Source organism: Balaenoptera borealis (assembly GCF_965194805.1).
Source record: "Balaenoptera borealis genome assembly, chromosome: 20".
Taxonomy (NCBI): Eukaryota; Metazoa; Chordata; class Mammalia; order Artiodactyla; family Balaenopteridae; genus Balaenoptera; species Balaenoptera borealis.
Genome location: NC_138879.1, coordinates 20,998,929 through 21,019,277, shown reverse-complemented (window position 1 = coordinate 21,019,277; position 20,349 = coordinate 20,998,929). Strand labels below are relative to the sequence as shown.

The 20,349-nt window shown below is 45.6% G+C and overlaps 3 protein-coding genes across 3 annotated transcripts; 2 read left to right on the top strand and 1 right to left on the bottom strand.

Moving 5' to 3' along the window:
• The first annotated feature begins 257 nt into the window (after positions 1-257).
• Positions 258-10,480, top strand: BECN1 (beclin 1). The gene is made up of 12 exons (XM_082372305.1): positions 258-276; positions 579-707; positions 2,919-2,986; positions 3,874-3,932; positions 4,604-4,694; positions 4,801-4,937; positions 5,098-5,292; positions 6,194-6,340; positions 7,611-7,760; positions 8,272-8,332; positions 8,783-8,925; positions 9,666-10,480. The coding sequence occupies exons 2-12, from the start codon at positions 581-583 to the stop codon at positions 9,832-9,834; spliced, it is 1,347 nt and encodes a 448-aa protein (XP_082228431.1). The 5' UTR covers positions 258-276; positions 579-580; the 3' UTR covers positions 9,835-10,480.
• On the bottom strand, positions 9,898-18,930 carry CNTD1 (cyclin N-terminal domain containing 1). Its single transcript, XM_082372300.1, has 7 exons — positions 18,507-18,930; positions 14,847-14,922; positions 14,427-14,595; positions 13,195-13,357; positions 12,559-12,703; positions 11,836-11,932; positions 9,898-11,268 (listed from the first exon to the last, which is right to left on the bottom strand). The coding sequence occupies exons 1-7, from the start codon at positions 18,673-18,675 to the stop codon at positions 11,074-11,076; spliced, it is 1,014 nt and encodes a 337-aa protein (XP_082228426.1). The 5' UTR covers positions 18,676-18,930; the 3' UTR covers positions 9,898-11,073.
• An 84-nt stretch (positions 18,931-19,014) lies between these two features.
• Positions 19,015-20,160, top strand: COA3 (cytochrome c oxidase assembly factor 3). Its single transcript, XM_082372304.1, has 2 exons — positions 19,015-19,270; positions 19,623-20,160. The coding sequence occupies exons 1-2, from the start codon at positions 19,057-19,059 to the stop codon at positions 19,727-19,729; spliced, it is 321 nt and encodes a 106-aa protein (XP_082228430.1). The 5' UTR covers positions 19,015-19,056; the 3' UTR covers positions 19,730-20,160.
• Positions 20,161-20,349: the final 189 nt, after the last annotated feature.

Sequence of the window (20,349 nt, the reverse complement as noted above, 5' to 3'; positions counted from 1 at the left end):
CCTGACTCCCTCCCAACTCGGTCCTTCCACTTCCCCTCGCAACATCAGCCCGCCGGCCGACGCCTGCCGGGATTCCCAGCTCAGCCTCTAGAGGTGGCAGCCGGTCGGAAGCGAGTGGACCAAGATTGACTCCCAGAGCAGCTGCAGCCGTCGTGACGTCACGTCCGGTCACGGCGGAAGTCCTTCGCTGGCCGATCGGGAAGTAGCTGAAGGCCGGGCGATGGCAGTCCTGGAGGCCCCGCACCCGGACAGACCCGAGGCCACAGTGCCCCCGCGGTAGGCCGGACCAGGGTGGCGGGCTCCGAGTCCCGAGATGAAGAGCGTCGGGGGCTCTTAGAAGGGATTTCAGAAGGGCCCTCACGGCCCCTATTGCAGACCCTCCCTGACTTTGAGCTGTAAACTGCCTTTGCCGGGGCTGCCCCGGAAGCAGGTCCGCCTGGTATCCTACCGCTCCTACAGGGAACGGTGCGGGCGGAGATTTTACCCCTTCACCATAATAGTTAGGCTGGTGGTAGCCCCGGGCCGGGGGTTCAAGGCCGCCGATTCTCCCTAACATCGTCTCCTTTCCACCGCCGTAGGGATGGAGGGGTCTAAGACATCCAGCAGCACCATGCAGGTGAGCTTCGTGTGTCAGCGCTGCAGCCAGCCCCTGAAACTGGACACGAGCTTCAAGATCCTGGATCGTGTCACCATCCAGGAGCTCACAGGTCAGCGAGACCCTTAGAGGGTGGTCAAGATCGTTGAAAGTGGGCAGCTTTGGAGATGAAGGTCTTAAAGACTGCACATAGCTTGCCACAGACACGCCCTGTGAGCCTCAGAAGTCGCGTCATCTCTCTGGCTTCTTGTTTTCTTATCGAGAACATAAAAGAATTTTGACACTGTGTGCTTCTGAGAGCTTTCTATAGCAAGGAAAGGTCCTTAGTTTTCTGCTTCTGTTGTTTCAGAGTAAAGGAATATGTACATTTAAAAATAAACGGCAATTGTTGAGGACTTATATACCAAGTGCGTTACATGCATTACTTTTAACCCCTATGGAGTAGTACAGTTATACTCCCCTATGGAGTAGTAGTAAAATTATCATTTTATCCATGAGAAATTGAGGCTTAGAGAGGTTAAGTGACTCACCCAGTGGCCAACAGCTGATAAGTAGAGGAACAGAGTCTCAAAGTCCCAAGAAGTGAGATGAAGCTAGAAAAAAAGAAAAGACTGAATAGACAGTTAAAATAAGCTCATGGGTCTAGAGTCAACCTGCTTAGATTTAAATCCTGTCATTTACTAGCTGAATGACTTTTTGCAAGTTACTTCACCTCTCTTAACCCTGGTCTCTTGGTTTTCTTTATCTGTAAAATGTAAAACAATCTCAAGGTAGTTGTAAGGATCAAATATGACAGACCATAAATACTTAAGAATATGCTGGGGAAAAGTACTCAGTAAATACTAACTATTATTATTAATACCTGATTTTTCTTTTCTGAGGGGAATTATCTCTTTAATATATTTTAAACTTTTTATTATGAAAAATTTCAAACATACAGTCAAGAGAATAGCATAGTGAACTCCCTTGTATCCATCATCCAGCTTCAACAATTAGCTACATCCTGCCATTCTTGTTTTCTCTATACCTCCATTCACCTCCCATCTCCACTCAGTTACTTTGCTCTTTACTTCCTTTTTTTTTTTAAGGTAAATTGTCATGAATTGACAATTTTTAATTGTCAAGTTTTTTGGTTTTTGGCCACGCCGTGCAGCATGTGGGATGTTAGTACCCCAACCAGGGCTGGAACCCGCGCCCACTGCAGTGGAAGTGCGGAGTCTTAACCACTGGACCGCCAGGGAAGTCCCTAATTGTCAAGATTTATACATTACAAATCTTAGCTTTTTTTTTTTGGCTATGCCACACAGCCTGTGGGATGTGGGATCTTAGTTCCCCAACCAGGGATTGAATCTGGGCCCTTGGCAGTGAGAGCGTGGAGTCCTAACCACTGGACTGCCAGGGAATTCCCCTTAGCTGTATGTTTTTGACAAGTGTATGCACTCATGTAACTTAGATTTCCATTGTGATGTAGAAAGCTTTCATCTTCCCAGAAAGTTCTCTCATGTTCCTTCCCACTTATTCTGAGGGAAAGGGGATATTAACTTTTGTTATGGAAAACTTCAAAGTTTATGATGAACCCCCATGTACTCATCACTGATCTTCAACAATTATCCATACAAGGACTTCCCTGGTGGCGCAGTGGTTAAGAATCCGCCTGCCAATGTAGGGAACACGGGTTCGAGCCCTGGTCTGAGAAGATCCCACATGCCACGGAGCAACTAAGCCCGTGTGCCACAACTACTGAGCCTGCACTCTAGAGCCTGCGAACCACAACTGCTGAGCCCATGTGCAACAGCTACTGAAGCCCGCGTGCCTAGAGCCCATGCTCCGCAACAAGAGAAACCACTGCAATGAGAAGCCCGCGTGCCACAGCAAAGCATAGCCCCCGCTCGCCGCAATTAGAGAAAGCCCGCATGCAGCAACGAAGACCCAACACAGCCAAAAATTAATTAATTAATTAATTAATTAAAATTATCCATTCATATTTAACCATGTTTTCATCTACAGCCCCATCCATTCCCCTCCCACCCCAAATTATTTAGAAGCAAATCCCAAACATATAAATACCATAAATATTTTAGTAAGTATTTTTGAAAGGTAAGGTGTCTCTTTAAAGACATAATCATACCATTATACTGAAAAAAATTTAACAATCCCTTAATCCAATTTAATGGGTGTAAGGGAAAAAAGACAACAGATTCTTCTTTGTATAAATTGTACTTTAAGAAAAAGGTGGAGGATATTTCTGATTCTTATACTGTCGTACATGCTTCTGCTCTGAGAAGACTCTTTCTGAAAGCTTCGATATTTTCCTTGCTCTTAGCTCCATTACTTGCCACAGCCCAGGTGAAACCAGGAGAGACCCAGGAGGAAGAGGCTAACTCAGGAGAGGTATGGAAACACTGGAATGCAAGGTGGATTTCTGCAGGGTACTTGGTGCTCTTAGAGCCCCCAGATGTTTCGGATCTCTGGTTAACATGAGACATTCTGCATGATCAGGCCACTGTGGATCATTGGAGACACAGAAGTGCACCTGAGGTCACAGGGTTGCTGAATGAGGCCTCCATTCAAAAATGTGAAGAGAGGCTCTTCTTTATTTGAAGTGGAATTATAAGCCATTATAGGTGGGAGATGGGATGACCTGGATACACAGGTCATCCCAGGGCATTCCTGGTTTACCTGGTGTTGTCCTAGCTAATTATTAATATCCACTCCTCTCTAGTCTCAAAAGTATCTTGGTTTGGACATTGAATTGTGTGATTACACTAGTTAGAAAGGGTTGTCAGTGTTAGAGAATGTGTAATTTTTTTAAACGTGATAACATGAGTGATAATTTTCATTGTCAGAGATCAATGTCATAAGATTTTGATCACATATAAATTATATCAAAGTATGGAAAACACAAAGTATCTACTTTGTTCTATGCCATGGTAAACTTCATTGCAGTCTGCTCTGGCTTTTTCCTTGTGCCATGATTTAGGGCATTCTCTCCCCTACCTTGACTGGTAAATGCAAATATAATAGAGTATAACATAGTTAGGAAATGCTGTTCCCCACAAAAAATCAAATGGGACTTGGGGTTTGTCTGTACCAAGGGTCCTTTCTTAGTGCAAGCATCCAAGGATTGGCTATATAACACCCATTTCTTAAGTCTCTGTGGTTTCTCAGGTCTTGTAGTTATCAATCAAGGGTAAAGCCAAATAGTTCTGAGGCCACTGGGGAAATAGACTCCACCTCTAAGCTGTCAGGATTCTAATGCTCTCTTATTTCCTCCCCAGGAGCCATTTATTGAAACTCGCCAGGATGGTGTCTCTCGCAGATTCATCCCCCCAGCCAGGTGCCTACTACTCCTCAGCCCCCTGTTCCTTGCCAAAGGCCAGTAGAATTTTAATTAAACCCAGAATTGAGACCTGGAGCCAGGTGATGAAGATGAATCATCACCTAGCCTTTTGGCTCTTCCAGAAAAGACATATTCCCTTATACCTGGCCCATCACTTTCCAGTATTGATTGAGTTTTTCCTGTAGCCATTCACACAGTGGGAAAGGACAATATCTTTCATGATGAAGAATTGAGAAAAGTTGAGAGCGTGATTGACTAATAAAAGAGATGGGCCCTCGAAAAGTTTTAAGGTAGCAAATGTTGTTAGATGTTCAGGTTCTTAGTTATTGATGCATGTGAAGGTGGCTGGCAAGGGGTGTAATATTAAGAAATGGTCTTTCCTGATTCTCCTTACTCTTCTGCTATAGACACACACATATCAGTTTTTGATGCCCCGTCTCCCCCCTTAGTCCATCCAGGCCAACCTTCGTGCTGAGTGTCCCTGTGGAAGACTAGCATGGCCTTCCCTTGGGAGAGAGGTACCCTTGGGAGGTCAGTCGGGCTAGGAGTGGGTATGTGCCTTGAGGCCCCTCAGCCGGTGCTTGAGAGTCTCTGCCACTGGCACTGCAGTAGGTGGAGGAGGCCTCTCTGCTCCCTCATGAGGCCCGTGGGCGGGGGGCTGTCTGCAGGATGATGTCTACAGAAAGTGCCAACAGCTTTACTCTGATCGGGGAGGCATCCGACGGTGGCACCATGGAGAACCTCAGCCGAAGACTGAAGGCAAGTCTGCCTCATTCTGGTGTCAGGCAGTGGGCCTGGCTGGTAGAGGGGGTGCCTGGGCAGGTAGCATGGGGCAGGCCCTACCCTGACTCTCCCACACTTCCAGGTCACTGGGGACCTTTTCGACATCATGTCAGGCCAGACAGATGTGGATCACCCACTGTGTGAGGAATGCACAGATACTCTTTTAGACCAGCTGGACACTCAGCTCAACGTCACTGAAAATGAGTGTCAGAACTACAAGTGAGTACCTCCAGAGCCTGGGCCCGGGAATGGAGCTCTGAATCTTAGAGCTCTCACTGCTCTGGGGCTGCGTGGCCCTTACCCAGGAGCTGTGCTCCACACAGATAAAAGGAATAACAGTTTCCCTCTGATAAGCTTTCCCTGCCTGTGTCCTTGGCAGACGCTGCTTGGAAATCTTAGAGCAAATGAATGAAGATGACAGCGAACAGCTCCAGATGGAGCTAAAGGAGCTGGCATTAGAGGAGGAGAGGCTGATCCAAGAGCTGGAAGATGTGGAAAAGAATCGTCAGATAGTGGCAGAAAATCTCGAGAAGGTCCAGGCTGAGGCTGAGAGGTTGGATCAGGAGGAAGCGCAGTGAGTGATCACCCTGTTCTTCTACCTTCCTGCCCTCAAGGCTCCAGGAGCGGACATGGCTTCCAGCTGAATGTGTCTGATTAGTTTGTAAACCACAGTGAGCTGTCATTCAGCAGCATGTCTGCTCTGGATCCTGCATATTGTTTCCAGGCCCTGTTTCTAGAGGTTGGTTGGGAGGATTACGTATGAAGGGTCAGCATGATTAAGTGGCAAAAGCATTGGTTAAACAGAGAGCCGAGAACCAGGCCTGTAGTCACAGCTCTGTCCTGTAGGGACCTGGGCTCGTTTGGCTGAGTCAGCCACTGAACCCGGCATACTCCTCTGGAGAGATGAACCTGTTGGCCCACGTTCGTTCTTTTCCAGCTCAGGAATTTCAGTGGTGCTCTTGACCTGAGAGAACCCTCTGTCTAGTGGAGGAGGCAGTGTCCACAGTAACTAAGGGTGGGCAAGTGAAAGACATTGAACAAAGTTAATTTTTTCATGGGATAGTGTAACAAGTTCCATTAGAAATGATGTATACTAACCATTTAAAAGTCAATAGGGATATAGAGGTGAAGTGATAGACGCTCAATTATGGCCAATTCAGGGAAGAAACCACCATTGACTAACTCACCTTGTTTCTGGAAAAGATCAGAAATCCAAGAGGTGTCTGGTCCTGGTTTGGGAGAGTCCTGTTTTCCTCCCCGTTTTCCATATGGGCAGCTGGAATTTGAGACATTTCTGTCCCTCCCAGGCAAAACATCTAGGGCAAGTATGTTCCTGTGAGTGGGATCTTTGCCAAATGTAAAAGATGCTGTAACTAGAAGTGACCATAATCACTAGAAGAAATCATTAAGGGGGGTGATGGGAGAGAAATTTTAGCCCCCAAACAGCCTTTCATGGTCACCTTGGCTGTTCACAGGTATCAAAGGGAATATAGTGAATTTAAACGACAACAGCTAGAACTGGATGATGAGCTGAAGAGTGTAGAAAACCAGATGCGTTACGCCCAGATGCAGCTGGACAAGCTGAAGAAAACCAACGTCTTTAACGCAACCTTCCACATTTGGTAATGAGGGTTGGAGGGTGAGGAGCGTCTGGGAAGCACCACGTACCTGGACGTTAGCTGCTGGCTGCTACGCCAGGGTGCCCACCTCCCACGGAATAGGGGTCTGTGTCATTTTCACCCCATCTAGGTTTTCACTCCTTGTGACGGGATAGGCACAGTCAGGGGATTGGAATTCTAGAGCTTGGTGACTTCCATTCTTCCACGGAAAGGGAAAGATTGGAGCTCTCCAGCTACGTGAAAATCTGGTCATCTGCCTGGTGCTGATTTCTTGCCCCCCAGGGTCATTTGTTTATTCATTTATTTGACATTTTATCCATTTCAAATGGTATCTTTTGAGCATCTACTGTGTGGTGGCACTGTGCTAAGCACGAGGAAGGCAACAGCAGGCAATATCCATTTTGCCTGGGCGAGATGGCTTGGTAACAGGCACTTGTAATGCAGTGTGGTCATGGTGCACCCTGGGTGCTGTGAGGACACATAAGGGCACTTTACCCAATTTGAGGAGGCTGCGTGGAACGATTCCCCCAGAGGAGGTTGATGTTTAAGCTGAGATATGGAGTATAAGTCTGCAGAGGAGGGGCGTTGTTCCTGGCAGAGAGAACATCACGTGCAAAGAAACAGAGGAAAGTGGGAGTGGTAATCTCCCACTGAACTGAACGGAGCTTATTGTGACTGGAGATTGAGGGTGAAGCAGAGAACGACAGGATATGAAACTGGAGCGTTACCAATTCCTAAAGGATCTTGTAGGCCTCATTAAGGGATATGGACTTTGTCCAAAAGGCAGTGGGAGCCACTGAAGCATTTTAGTCAGGAAAGTGACATAAGTACAGTTGCATTTGTGAATGATGGCTTTACCTGTAATGTGAGAAATGACTTGGGGTAAGAGGGCAAGATTGTTGGTAAGGAAACTTGTCAGTAGGAATCTAAACAGGAGAGGGTAGAGTCGTAGCATTGAGTCTGAAGAGAAGTGGACAGATTTAAGAGGTTTAGGAGGTAGACTCAACAGAGCTTGGTGGTGTTGGGGGGAAGGGAGCTGAGAGAGAGAGCATTCAAGGATGATGCCCAGGTTTCTACTTTGGCGTCTGAGCAGCAGGGAGAAAGATGATGACTCACGTTTTAGACATGTATTTAAAGAACCAAGTAGGGCTTGGATATATGAATCTGGAGATAAGGAGAGAGATTTATGCCAGGTTTTAGGTGAGAGCAGGAAATTTCAGAATTTGCTAAGTTTTAAATTCTGTCTGTATTTTTCCCTGCCCTTCTCCTGTAGGCACAGTGGACAGTTTGGCACAATCAATAACTTCAGACTGGGTCGCCTGCCCAGTGTCCCCGTGGAATGGAATGAGATCAACGCTGCTTGGGGCCAGACAGTGTTGCTGCTTCATGCCCTGGCCAATAAGATGGGCCTGAAATTTCAGAGGTAAGAAATGTAGTCCTTTCTTGAGTGTGGTGTGTCTGTGATATAATCTGTATCTCCCACCTGGTACTCTTGTCCACTATGGCAAGAGCCCTTGCTCCCAACGAACTGGGAGTATTCTGTCCATGGAGACTGTCTGCTTCTGGTTTTCCCCTCACCACAGGCCCTTTCCAATGACTGAGCAGTCCTTGAACTGCACGACCACAGCAGTGGTCCCCAACTTCCTGTCTCCATAACCTTAGTGTTCCTAAAGCTGTTTTTCAGTTTTTGCTTGTAAATCTAAACCAGGACATACATGCATCCATAAAAGGCCCCTAGATAATTATCTAATAAATGTAGTTTGTTCGGGAAACAAAACCTTTTAAACATGGAGCCCATGGGGAGGTGAGAGAGGAGTGGAAATAATAATAGAGGTCCTCGGGTAGCTGAAGACTGAAAATCACTGGGTTATAACATCCCAGTAATCACTTTAGGAGGAGTCCTGTATCCATCTCTGTCTGCATCTCCATTTTAGGTATCGACTTGTTCCCTATGGAAACCATTCGTATCTGGAGTCTCTGACAGACAAATCTAAGGTACCCAGGAAGGTCCACTTTCACTGGAATACAGAATCCTTGTACCTCCTAACGGAATGGTTTAGTTTTGATAATGGCATTATTTAGTTTCTTTCTTAGACTGAGATATCTCATGTTGAGCCAACATCTGGTTCAATGTCCTGTCTAGTTCAGGATTAGTTCTTTGAGGCCTGTAGAGAAAATTAAATTTTTACAGTTTGTTGAGAAGGGATATGGGCAGATCAGAGGAGAATGTGTGCACCAGGATGGGGAAGGCATCACTGGGCGGTAGATGTTTAATACATTTCCACTGATGGTGAAACAGTTTCAGGTGCATTGTTATTTGCCCAAGGTTACTGTTGCCAGTGGAATACAAACATAACACGACTTGAGAGATGGATAGGATTGGGAACAATCTCCGGTAGCCTGTGTTAGGGCCACACCTATAGCCAGTTCTCTTTTCTCGGGCAGGAGCTGCCGCTGTACTGTTCTGGGGGGCTGCGGTTTTTCTGGGACAACAAGTTTGACCACGCAATGGTGGCTTTCCTGGACTGTGTGCAGCAGTTCAAAGAAGAGGTTGAGAAAGGCGAGACACGTTTTTGTCTCCCTTACAGGTCAGTATCCCCCAGTGCTGAATGAACCTAGAGCAGGACCAGCGTGAGCAGAATTGAAGGGACAGTAAGGATGGAGGCAAAACTAGTACACATAGTGGGAAAGCAGAAAATGGAGTAAGATCACATTGACACTGATGGGCAGAGACTGATCCAACACTGCAAACAGGACAGAATGTAACCACCTGGTCCCTGGAGAAAAAGAATGTTGACTTAGATGGTGTGGGGGATTTCCTTGGTGCGGAGCTCAAGCCTGCTCTCCAATTTCAGGGAGGTTTTTCCCTTACACCTTTGGAAATACACAGGAGTGCTTCCTTTGATCAAATTTTGTAGGAGCCCAGAGATGGATGGACGCCTTAGTTAAGAGAGTAAGGCTGAGCTGCTTCCATCACCCCAAAACAAAGCATTTCTTTTCTTCTGCCTCCCTTCTCTCCCCATAAGTGAGGAATGCCTAGGAAAACAGTGAGGAGTACTGTAACCGTCACTTACCCTCTGCTCCAGGCTTCTCATCTGTTTGGGGGGGTGTCTTGTCCCTGTACTCCGCAATGACAATGAGGCTCTTGTGACAGCCTTCTTGATATTGGGCTTTCAAGCAAATCCAAAATACACTACCATTCCTTGCCAAGAGTTCTTTAGTAGATAAAATGACGTGAATGGTCCCATGATCAAGTCCCTGCCCATTTGCCTGAACTGACTTAACTCGGATCTCAGTTACTAATGAGTTCTGCTGTGTTCATTTGCAGGATGGATGTGGAGAAAGGCAAGATTGAAGACACAGGAGGCAGCGGTGGCTCCTATTCCATCAAAACCCAGTTTAACTCTGAGGAACAGTGGACAAAAGCTCTCAAGTTCATGCTGACGAATCTTAAGTGGGGTCTTGCTTGGGTATCCTCACAGTTTTATAACAAATGACTTTCTTTTTTCCTTAGGGGTTTGTTTGCCTTAAAGGCTTTAAATTTTGTTTTGTTTGCAAAAAAAAAAAAAAAAAAAAGGGTTAAATTAAATTCGGGTACTATTAAACAGCACATGTTTACAAATACCAAAAAAGAAAAAAAATCCACAAAAGCCACTTTATTTTAAAATATAACAGATACTTTCCAGAGCTACAACATGCCATGTATAGTAACTGGCCTTTGTCACAGTTTTGACTCTTAACCCCATGCCTTCCTTTCCCTTTGTCCCCGCAAAACAACTAATTTAAGTTTGCTTTTTTTTTTTTTTTTTAAACTGAGTTGAATTGAGATTGATGTGTTTTCACTGGATTTTATCTCTCTCAACTTCCTGCACTTAGAATATGAAATAGAAACTTTTGTCTCCACTGAGACTACAAGATGTGTGAGATGCACAGTTGGATAACGTGAGAAAATGACATGTAAGCTTTGGTCACCATGTGAGGTGATCATGAAGCTTGAAATTTAACACTTCTCACTTGATTCTAGTACTGAATGCCTGCTCTGCTCTGTGTTAGAGATATGAAATTGTGTTTGATACTGTTTGAGACCTTATGGAGAGATTTAATTATTTGTAATAAAAGATTTACTGCAGTCTGATAACTGCCCAGAGGTGCACTGTTGGGTTTTTCTTTAACTAGAATAGAGTACTTTGTATTCTGGGAGAATTGAGTTCAAGTGCAGGTATGTGGAAAGTCTGTTGAAACATGTTTAGAGATGGGTGTTAGTTTTTTAAAAAGACTCTAATGAAAAGTAGACAGCTGTAGAGAAAGCCCTATTTGTGTAGCTCTCAGTAACAGAACAGAGATGTTTAACTTTAAGGGGAAATAAAGGCTGCCTCCTTGATGCTCAGTCAAGGTCACCCAGATGGTCTCAGTTTTTGAGCCCCTGGTTAATACTAATCTCCATGTCTGATGTTCTCCCTTAATAAAATGAACAGTTAAGAGGAAAGCCATAAATATCTTGTTAAACGAAAATAAACTAATTTCACTGATATTCTAATATCTTGTCCCAGCTCTTAGACATTTTCAGTCTGGTACGACGAAAAGGACATGCTTATTCACCTTAACTCTTTCTCTAATGCAGAAAAATAAGCATCAAGTTGGAATATAAAACACAGCTCAGAAGATAACTTGGAACTCCTGTACCCTGAGTATGAAAGTAAGGAAAGGGAGAGATGAGTGCAGTGACAGAAGGCCGTTTATTTTGGGTGGATTCCGCCTGCCTCATGTGTTGGAGAAGTAGCAGCCCTCAGTGCTCCGGCCACCAGGTGGGGAGGAACAGGCCGCTGTCGACCTGGAGTGCTGGCTCCCACGCTGTGAGTCAGGATTGCATAAGAGAGTTCGGCAATGCTCTCCAAGGCAATGCCAGTGATGCTTTGCAAATGCCCCGCAACCTTCAGAAACAGAGACAGATTTCTTATTACTAAATAAACATGTGTTAGTGCACAGACACATTGCTGGGGCTGTTTTCTCAAGCCAAATGTAAATTTTTTCATTTCTCTGAGCTTACAGAGAAGATTAAATCCAGATCCCAGTGTTTGCCGATGGCCAAATTACACTAGGATACCTTTGCCCTGATAGTGTTAGCATGGAAAGTTTCTGGTAGACATTTCCCTCTGCTGGAGATAAGTTTTGTGAAATATGAGAGGGATATTTGGGTCTTGACATTTTTTCTATTTGGGAGGATACACTTATTGGACTCTAACATAGTAGCAGATTATCATAATGGGAAATGAACAAGCTGAACTTGGGCCTCCATTTCCAATTTCATAAGAGGAAAACTGGAGAACATTTTTCAGTCCCACCGTAGTTTTTTCTCTCCCAAATCCTGCTCATTCATCCTAATCCTGGGTCTTGGCACTTACCTTTTATAGCTTGTCTTCTGTTTTCCTTTAACTGAGGGGAGAATGCTTTCTATTAAATGAATTCTGACCATGCTGGTCCTGCTCAGTGGTGCATACCTGGCTCCAACACTCATGGTTTTGGATGAAAGCACTTGCTGCAATGATTCCTACTGCCAACAGCATGAAGTCTTCCTTCACGGAAATAAACTTTTCCCTAAGTGATTAAAACCATATTAATTTTGGAGCTAGAATGACACTTGATCTTCCAAATCCTAGGGTTATGGGACTTCAACTATGAGTTGTTTATGTTGATCATGGAATTTTTTGGTCAAATAATAGCTAATTGATTCCCTCTTCCAACCTCCCCCAACTCAGCGGATTAAAACATGAGCCTCCTGTCGGAATGGTTTACGGACCTTTTGTTGTTCCATCTGTCTCCCTAACAAATGTAACTGTGAGGCTTTTTACCATTCTGACTTTACAGTAATCAAACACTTTTGTCCAAGTTGCAACCCTGTGACTGGCTTTTTTTCCTAAGTGGCTATAAAAGCAGTTCAGTAATCTCAAATTATAAGCAGCTATAAAAGAAGAACTAGTAATGAAAGTATGTTAATTACTAGAAGTCATTTAAATTTTAAAAGTAAAAGCCTTTAGGGCTTTGCTGATTGGGCTCAGTCATCCATCCAAACAACATACTGGATGTTAATTAGAACAAGATAACCCGTGCAGGTTATCTGCGGACTGGGTGCCTTGCTAGGTAAATTCCATTTCCCAAGTTCTTGTGGTATGTTACCGACTCCCTGTTTCTGGAAGGAGCCTACAATAAAGGAGTTGCCTTACCCTTGCAGCTGACTGGGTGTGGAGTTCTCAATTGAAGCCCTCAGCAGGCTCTCATATACAGGTTCATGGAGAAGATAGACTAGGTCAAGTAGGGTCAGGCAGGTTGCATACAGCTGTGTGGCTGGCACCAAACAGCCGTTGTATCCTAGATGGAGTATGCGCATGGTAAAGAGCATTATGTACCCTCTTCTCTGATCATAATCACAGTTGTCATGTGACACAAAGCTGTTGAGCTGCTCATGTGCTTCCTGGTTGCCGTGTTCCACTGTAAGAAACCTCTGTAGCTGGAGGTCGATTTTAAAGGACAAAGGGAGAGGTAGAAAAACCTCCAGCTACAGTATATATACAACTGGAGTGTATTTGTTTGTTCCCCTCTTATCTCACGCCTCTCTACAAAGTCAACTCTTTGATGCTACAATAAGAGTGTGCTTAATGAGGCCAAATATAAACCACGTGCGGAGACTGGCGTTCGTTTCCCTGACAAGTACTAGAGGAAACTACTTTCCTCAGTCAATGCGCGCTTCCTGCTGTTCCTCATTGGCAGGTTCTGCCCACTGCCCTCAAACCCCTAGGCACATTCTTACTGCCTTCTATGGAAGACTCCAACCCACATGCCCGACACACTTAATAAAGTACCTAAAACCTCCAAGAGCATCTCCACATATGCCAGGGGAGTAGGCAGATTGATTTGGAAGTTCAGGGACTTCAAAACATCAAGCTCTGACTCCAGCAGTTCTTCTTTAGTGTGTAGATACCCTAGAGCCTGGAGGAAATTCAGGACTGTAACGTTGCTGATTTTCTGAGCAAAGAAAACGAAAACAGAGTGAAAGAGCAGGGTGTCAGAATAGAGGTCATACATCTTGGCATAGTAAACAAAGCCCTTCACAATCCAGTCCATGCCTTTATCTCATCTTCTCTCTTGGTAATTCCCCCTTACACTCTACACTTGTCATATAGAGTTACTTGCACTCCCCAAACCCACATGCTCTCCAAGCCTCTACACATGCTCTTTCCTGTATCTGGATCTCCCTCCTCACCCCCAACACCCCCAACACCCCCACTGCTCTCCTTACCTCTTCTCCCTCTTTCCTTAGGATCCACCCATCTCCCCCACCCTCCCCTACAAGAAGTCTTTTTCTCTATTGGTTAAAGTGCACGTACCAGGGACTTGCCTGGTGGCACAGTGGTTAACAACAGGTGGAAGATAATGAATAAATATTCTGTTGTTTGTTCCCCAAAAGAAGTCATTTTCTCTAAATACACTTCCTTGACTCTCCAAGGCTGATTAGGTATATTCAGAGCCCTCTGTATTTACACTAATCAGAACACTTGCTCACATTATTTGCCTGTGTGTCTTCTCCCATTAGGTAATAAATTCTTTGAGAGCACAGACAATATTTTTACTCTTGTAGCCATGGCACCTAGTGCAGCATCTGGCCATAGAAGACAATAAATATTTGTTGAATAAATGATACTATACAGACATCACATAGTGATGTGGAAACATTTTATCCTTTATAAATGTAATAGTTTGCCTTTAATACTAATAGGTATGTTGGCAATTCAGGCACCTTAACTGTCCTTGAGTCCAAGGGGAGGAAAGGTGACCTGTATGAATGATGGCATCCGTCCAGCAATTATACTTTGGGAACAGAACTTCAGACTATTTAATAACTGCTTCTGTGTGACTCGTGTGTGTGTGTGTGTGTGTGTGTGTTTAGGAGGTATGCTTAGGAAGCATAATTACACTCCAGAATTTCTGCATGAGTAGTATCACCTAGCCTAGGAGTGGGTTTCTCAAAGCCACCTTTGTATGAACTGGTTTCTCTCTAACACTCAGGTGCCCATGCGCAACCCCAGCTCCTTACTTTGTAGTGGAAGGAAAGTTTGCTTGCCAGCTGAACACATGACACAAGACGCAGGATAAACTTGTTGAAAAGCTGCTCTTTCAGAGCCCTCCAATTCTGAGGCTCTGTCTTCTCTCTCAGCTGGATTGAGGCTTGCCTGCAGATGTTCTCTGCCTGCTTAATCATAAACCTATAAAGAAGGGAAAGGGGAAAGGAAACAATCCACACTCAAACTAAATGGAGTTTGTGCTTCAAACCATGTTACACCTCATCTTCTCCAATATCAATCGCTGGCTAAAAAATTTTACATTTGCAAGAAAAAGAGGGTGCAAACCAGGTCTCATGGTAAGGGGCAACTAGCTTTTTTTTTTTTTAAAGGTCTGGGTACATTAGGCATTCTGAGAGGTACCCCTCACAAAGGCCTTATGCTCAGGGCTTTACCTTTCTAGGATTTCTACAGCCTGGTAGCTCACGGATTTCTCCAGACACCATTGTTCAGACAGGAGAAAAACAAACTCTGCCAAAACAGGAAAGAAGAGCTTAATTCATAAGGTGCAACCAAAACGACTCTGTGAACCCTTGGCGTTGTGTAAAAGCCATGATGGGGCCCAGGGAAGAGGGTCAGGAGGTGAGAAAGATGAGACGGAAACAACCCAAGCTGAACCTGTTTCCCTTTGTTGCCAATAGGCAAATGAGAGGCATGAAAAGGAGGCTGACTGCGTGCAAAAACAAAGGCTTACTGAGCCCCCTCAGGGCCCCTTGAGCCTTCCTATGGGTCTCAGCTGATAAAAGGCTTGGCCAGCTACACACAAACAAACCAGCTGGTCTAGTTGGCCTTTACACCATGCTGGGAACCTCCAGCTTCAAGAGAGATTCTTGGATGGATAAAAACCCTAACCCCTATATTCTGTTTTCAGTGGAATGTTGATAGGAACAGAAAGGTCCCTCCTGGAGCTTTGATATTCTTTATAACACTGTTTGTTTAGTAACCACCCACTGGAGAACTCCCATTGCTTTACAAACACAATTTACCTTACAGCTGGACACCACTTATCCACCACCAGTTTGTTGGGTAAATCTGTGGTGGCTGAGCCTCTCCCCAGGAGCAAGCTTGTTACTCTGAAGTGGCTTGTTTGGAAGCAGCATCCCCTAAATCAGGGAACATAGCCCAACTTGGGTGGGGGAAGTCATTGGGAAGGTGGGAAGGGTAAGATACCTTGGCAAGATTTTAGGCTGCCTGTGTTTCTCTTTGAAAGAACAGCCCCAGATAGAATTCTATTTAGTTAGCAATATCATTAGAGGGTGGAAACAAGGATAAACGTTAGTTCTCAAAGCTCCTGCAGAACTAGGAACTTTTAGCATTGATCAGCAAAGAATTACATATAGTCAAATTTCCATTACCCTATGTCGTCAGAGAAAATCTGACTTAGAGGAAAAAAAATCTGTAGAAGTTAAGCTAGCACAAGACAGTTTAACAATCTACTTGACAGAGGTTACACATAGATACATGTACAAAACCTTATCATTACAGAGGCCAAAGCTCTGCTAACAGTGTCCAATGAAGAAGATAATTAGTTTAAGCAATTAAGCAAAGTATCCTAGAACACATAATGTGTGTTATTAGCCAGTCCTTTTATTTGCTGGAACTTAGGTTTTATTTCTTTGTTTTCGTGTGCGTGTGTGTGTGTGTGTATAGTTGTTTGGTTTTATTTTGTTTTTGACCTGAATCATCTGAGCAATTGTTTCTATTTTCCATTTTAATTTGCCGAGAAAACAGTTTGGGTTAGGTGGAATGGATGAGGGTTACACCTCTCTCCTGCTACTGGCTCCACCTCCGTACAAACATACTCAGATCTATTAACTAAAAGACCCTCCCGTTCTATTCTCTTAAGCTAGGGCTCTATCTCTCTAGCTTCCATTACTGTGAAATTTCTTGAAAGCCTAGCTTACACCTACTGCTTCCACTTCATCATTCACTCCCTAATGTTCTGCAATTTGGCTTCTATTTTTTACAACTTGCAGAAATGATTGTCTCAAAGGTCAGAAAATACATCCAAATTGTTAAATATCATGGCCCTTTGGCAATCGTCATTCCTGGTGTTCATATCTGTGAAGTATCTGAAATTGCTGACCATGAAACTCTCCTCTTGCTTCCAAAGGTCTTTAGGTTCTGTTCCTAACTCCCCAACCATTCCATTTATTTCCTTCATGACTCTTCCTCCTACTCCACTTTCCTGAACACAAAATGTCTCCCAAGGAACTGTACTGGACCCGCTTCTCTACTCTCCCTCTAGGAGCTCATCCTCTGCCACAGTTTCAACAGTATCATTATGGAGAGAACTCCCAAACCTTTATCTCTAGTTTGACCTCTCTTCTGACTTACTCTTTAAACAGCTTGCTAGAAACCTTCCTCTAGATGTCCCACAAGCACTTGAAACTCAGTAGATCTCAAATCAAAGCTATTTTCTTGGGCTTCCCTGGTGGTGCAGTGGTTGAGAATCCGCCTGCCAATGCAGGGGACACGGGTTCGGGCCCTGGTCTGGGAAGATCCCACATGCTGCGGAGCAACTGGGCCCGTGAGCCACAACTACTGAGCCTGCACGTCTGGAGCCTATGCTCCGCAACAAGAGAGGCCGCGATAGTGAGAGGCCTGCGCACCGCGGTGAAGAGTGGCCCCCGCTTGCCACAACTAGAGAAAACCCTCGCACAGAAACAAAGACCCAACACAGCCAAAAATAAATAAATAAATAAATAAATTTTAAAAAGATGACTACTATCTTAAAAACAAAACAAAACAAAAAACCCAAGCACTCTCTAATGACTAAAATTAAAAAAGCTATTTTCTTTCCCAAACAAGTCACATTTCCTCCCGTTTTATTTATTTTAATGTATGTGTGTGTTTCTCTTAATGGCACCACTATATTTCTAGGCTCAACCCTTTGGCATAGTCATCTTCACCTTCTTCACTTCTTAAAATTCATCCATTGCAGAACCCTAGATTTTACCCTGAAATGTTTTTAATCCAAACTCCCTTGTCATTCCCTCTGCCCTATCACCTAAAAAACTACTCACAAAGACTACACTGGTCTTCCTACCTCCCATCTCTCTCTACTCCAGTCCACCCTTTACATCACAGCCAAAATAATTTTTTCTAAGGCAAAGGTTACAGTTATATCACTCCCATATGAAAAAAAAAAAAAAGACAAAAACAAAAACCCTCAGTGCCTTCTTGTTTTCCTATTAAGTCAGGTATAAACTCCTCACTTTGGCATTCAAAGTTCCACGTGGAATGTCTCCAAACCACTTTCTGGTCTGGATTTCAACTACTCTTCCACAGGTTCTGGCCAACCTGGATGACATGGTACCCACATTCACCCAAAATGTCCCTATTTCCATAGCTTGACTCATGTTATCCCCTTTTAGTAGAACCATGGTCCTGGGAGTTCCCTGGTGGTCTAGTGGTTAGCATTTGGCGCTTTCACTGCAGAGGCCTGGGTTCAATCCCTGGGTGGGGAACTCCCACAAGCTGCCTGGCGCAGCTAAAAAAAAAAAAAGAGAGAGAGAAAGAAACACAGTAAAAAGGAAGGAAAGAAGGAAGGAAGGACGGGAGGAAGACGGTCCGTATCCACCACCTTCACCAGCCAAAATGTTATCCTTCCTTCAGGGTCTACCTCAAATGCCACGATGCCTGGAGGACTCCTTAATTCATCCTACCCCCACCTCACTCCATCTCTCCTTTCAATCCCCATAAAAGCTTGTTTTATCTGGTATGTCACTTATCTAACCATACTTGTACCTAGTCATTTGCAGATTTGTCCTAATATCCTCCAAAGATTATACACATGGTTTGAAAGCGGGGACTAGATCTCTCGTTCATCTTTCTAACCCAGGAAGCAGGGAGAATAAGTACTCTATATGTGTTGAAATAAAGGGTAGGGTGCTGGTGAGTCTTGCTCATCACTGTACCCCCAGCGCCTGGCAAAGAGTAGGTACTAACGAAACTTATTTGAATGAATAAGGGACACTGAATCTCAAGGTCGGTGCCTCAAAGAGAGGTGGCCCAGTCTCCCATAAGCCCAGCTCCCCGGCCTGCATCCCCACCCACGATCCGGGTCTCCCTGAAGCTGCCCATCCGGCCCGCAGACTCCTGCACGGCTTGCTCATTCTGATGGGCGAAGTGGAGCAGAGCGTCTTCGATTGTCTCTGTGGCAACAGCTCCAAACTGAAAGTCACTGAGCGAGGCCAATCTTGGCCTCACAGGTCGGTCCATTTTCAGAACCTTGTTTGTTGCTCCCGACGTCTCGCTGGATCCGTCCCCCTTAGCTTCCCTTCAGAGTCTTCTGCCACACCCTGGATTCTTCGTCCCCTTCCGCGTGCTTGTCCTCCTGGCCTCAAGTCTGACGAAGACTCATTTCCCAGCACAGCCTCGATCCTTCCACAGCCTTTTCCCCGCCCCAACGGACGCGGACCCTTCAGCCAATCGGAAAGCACGGCCTCTTCCCGCCTGCCCCGCCCTTTCCCTTGGGCCGGGAGCCGCACTCTTTGTGAAAGGAAATGCGGACTACATCTCCCAGCGTTCCCTGCGGCGACCATGGACTGCTATTCCCAGCAAGCCCCGCGCCCCGGGAACTGCGGAGGGCGGAGCGGTAACATGGCGGCGCCGGGAGCTGGAGACCCTCTGGATGCTAAGAGCGGAAAGGCCCCCCTGGCCCAGCGCATCGACCCGACGCGGGAGAAGCTGACTCCTGCGCAACTACAATTCATGCGGCAGGTGCAGCTCGCCCAGTGGCAGAAAATGCTGCCACAGCGGCGGACCCGGAACATCGTGACCGGCCTGGGCATCGGGGCCCTGGTGTTAGCAATTTGTATCCGTCTGGACTGTAGACTCAGGGAGACCGCATTTGGGGGCAGGAGAAGGGCAGCAGAGGCGTGTAGGAGTGCAGTGTGGGGGTGGCAGAAAGAGCCCGAGCTGTGAAAGTCTTGGCTACTTGTAACGCTGAGCCAAGCGTTTAAGTGTACCTTACTTTGTCATTTTAAAGGTGCTCTTTTAATATAATTTATTAATGATAACGGAGTCGGGGTCAGGGCTCAGAAGAGCAGAGGGCAGAAGATCGAATCACTGATTTGGGAGGATGAGAGATCAACAAGGGTGGTTGAGCAAGTCTGGGAAAAGGGAATGTGCACTTTCCACGTGGTTTCCTGAACCCACCTCCCCAGATGGTTACACCTTCTACTCGGTGTCCCAGGAGCGTTTCCTGGATGAGCTGGAAGATGAGGCCAAAGCTGCTCGAGCCCGAGCTCAGGAAAGGGCATCAGGACACTGATCCAGATGGGTATCCTGCATCTCCAACCTGCTGGAGTCCCTTCACATGGTGGATGATGCCCCACAACCCTGTAGAAATGGAAGCCTGCTCACAGCATTGCTTTCCTTCTTACTAACTTTGGACGATGATAGAGCCCAAGTAACCACGGGTTTGTGCATTTGGCCATTGTCAAGGGAACATGCCCACCTCGCACTCACTGTGTGTGGCCACTGACTCCTTTTCCTAGTTTCCTTGTTCGAGGTATCTGACCTTGGCTTTTCCCAAGCTTTCTGACTTTGTGGTTTATCCCCTTCAGGGTCTGGCTGGGAGGGTGGAGGACAAGAGGTGGGCTCTTAATGGGGGTGAGGGTGGCAGCTCTGTGCAGTGTTGGAGCCTAAAGTGGCAAAAATGGGGTCAGGTTGGGAGCAATAAACTGAGTCATCTCTCTCGGAGTCCAATGAGTGTGTTGGGGCTGACACTTCATGCTGGAACGCTCCACAGGCAGTAGCTGCAGCTGTGGCATGGCCCCAGGGAGCCGTAAATGTTTAACTAGAATTGCTTTTTCCATGAGGTCTTTCCACCTGATTTAAGGGAGAGATCGTGGCGGGTCACTGGGCTGTTTGAGCCTGAACCAGGTCTTG

What these genes read in the sequence shown, in the direction of transcription:
- BECN1 (XM_082372305.1), top strand. Translation starts at nt 581, where the DNA reads ATGGAGGGGTCTAAGACATCCAGCAGCACCATGCAGGTGAGCTTCGTG. An exon ending in AATGAGTGTCAGAACTACAA is followed by an intron (nt 4,938 to 5,097) that starts GTGAGTACCTCC and finishes TGTCCTTGGCAG; the next exon opens with ACGCTGCTTGGAAATCTTAG. An exon ending in CGTTTTTGTCTCCCTTACAG is followed by an intron (nt 8,926 to 9,665) that starts GTCAGTATCCCC and finishes GTTCATTTGCAG; the next exon opens with GATGGATGTGGAGAAAGGCA.
- CNTD1 (XM_082372300.1), bottom strand. Translation starts at nt 18,675, where the DNA reads ATGGACCGACCTGTGAGGCCAAGATTGGCCTCGCTCAGTGACTTTCAG. An exon ending in CAGGGAGACCCGGATCGTGG is followed by an intron (nt 14,923 to 18,506) that starts GTGGGGATGCAG and finishes CTGTTTTGGCAG; the next exon opens with AGTTTGTTTTTCTCCTGTCT. An exon ending in AACTTTCCTTCCACTACAAA is followed by an intron (nt 13,358 to 14,426) that starts GTAAGGAGCTGG and finishes TTCTTTGCTCAG; the next exon opens with AAAATCAGCAACGTTACAGT.
- COA3 (XM_082372304.1), top strand. Translation starts at nt 19,057, where the DNA reads ATGGCGGCGCCGGGAGCTGGAGACCCTCTGGATGCTAAGAGCGGAAAG. An exon ending in GGCCCTGGTGTTAGCAATTT is followed by an intron (nt 19,271 to 19,622) that starts GTATCCGTCTGG and finishes CCACCTCCCCAG; the next exon opens with ATGGTTACACCTTCTACTCG.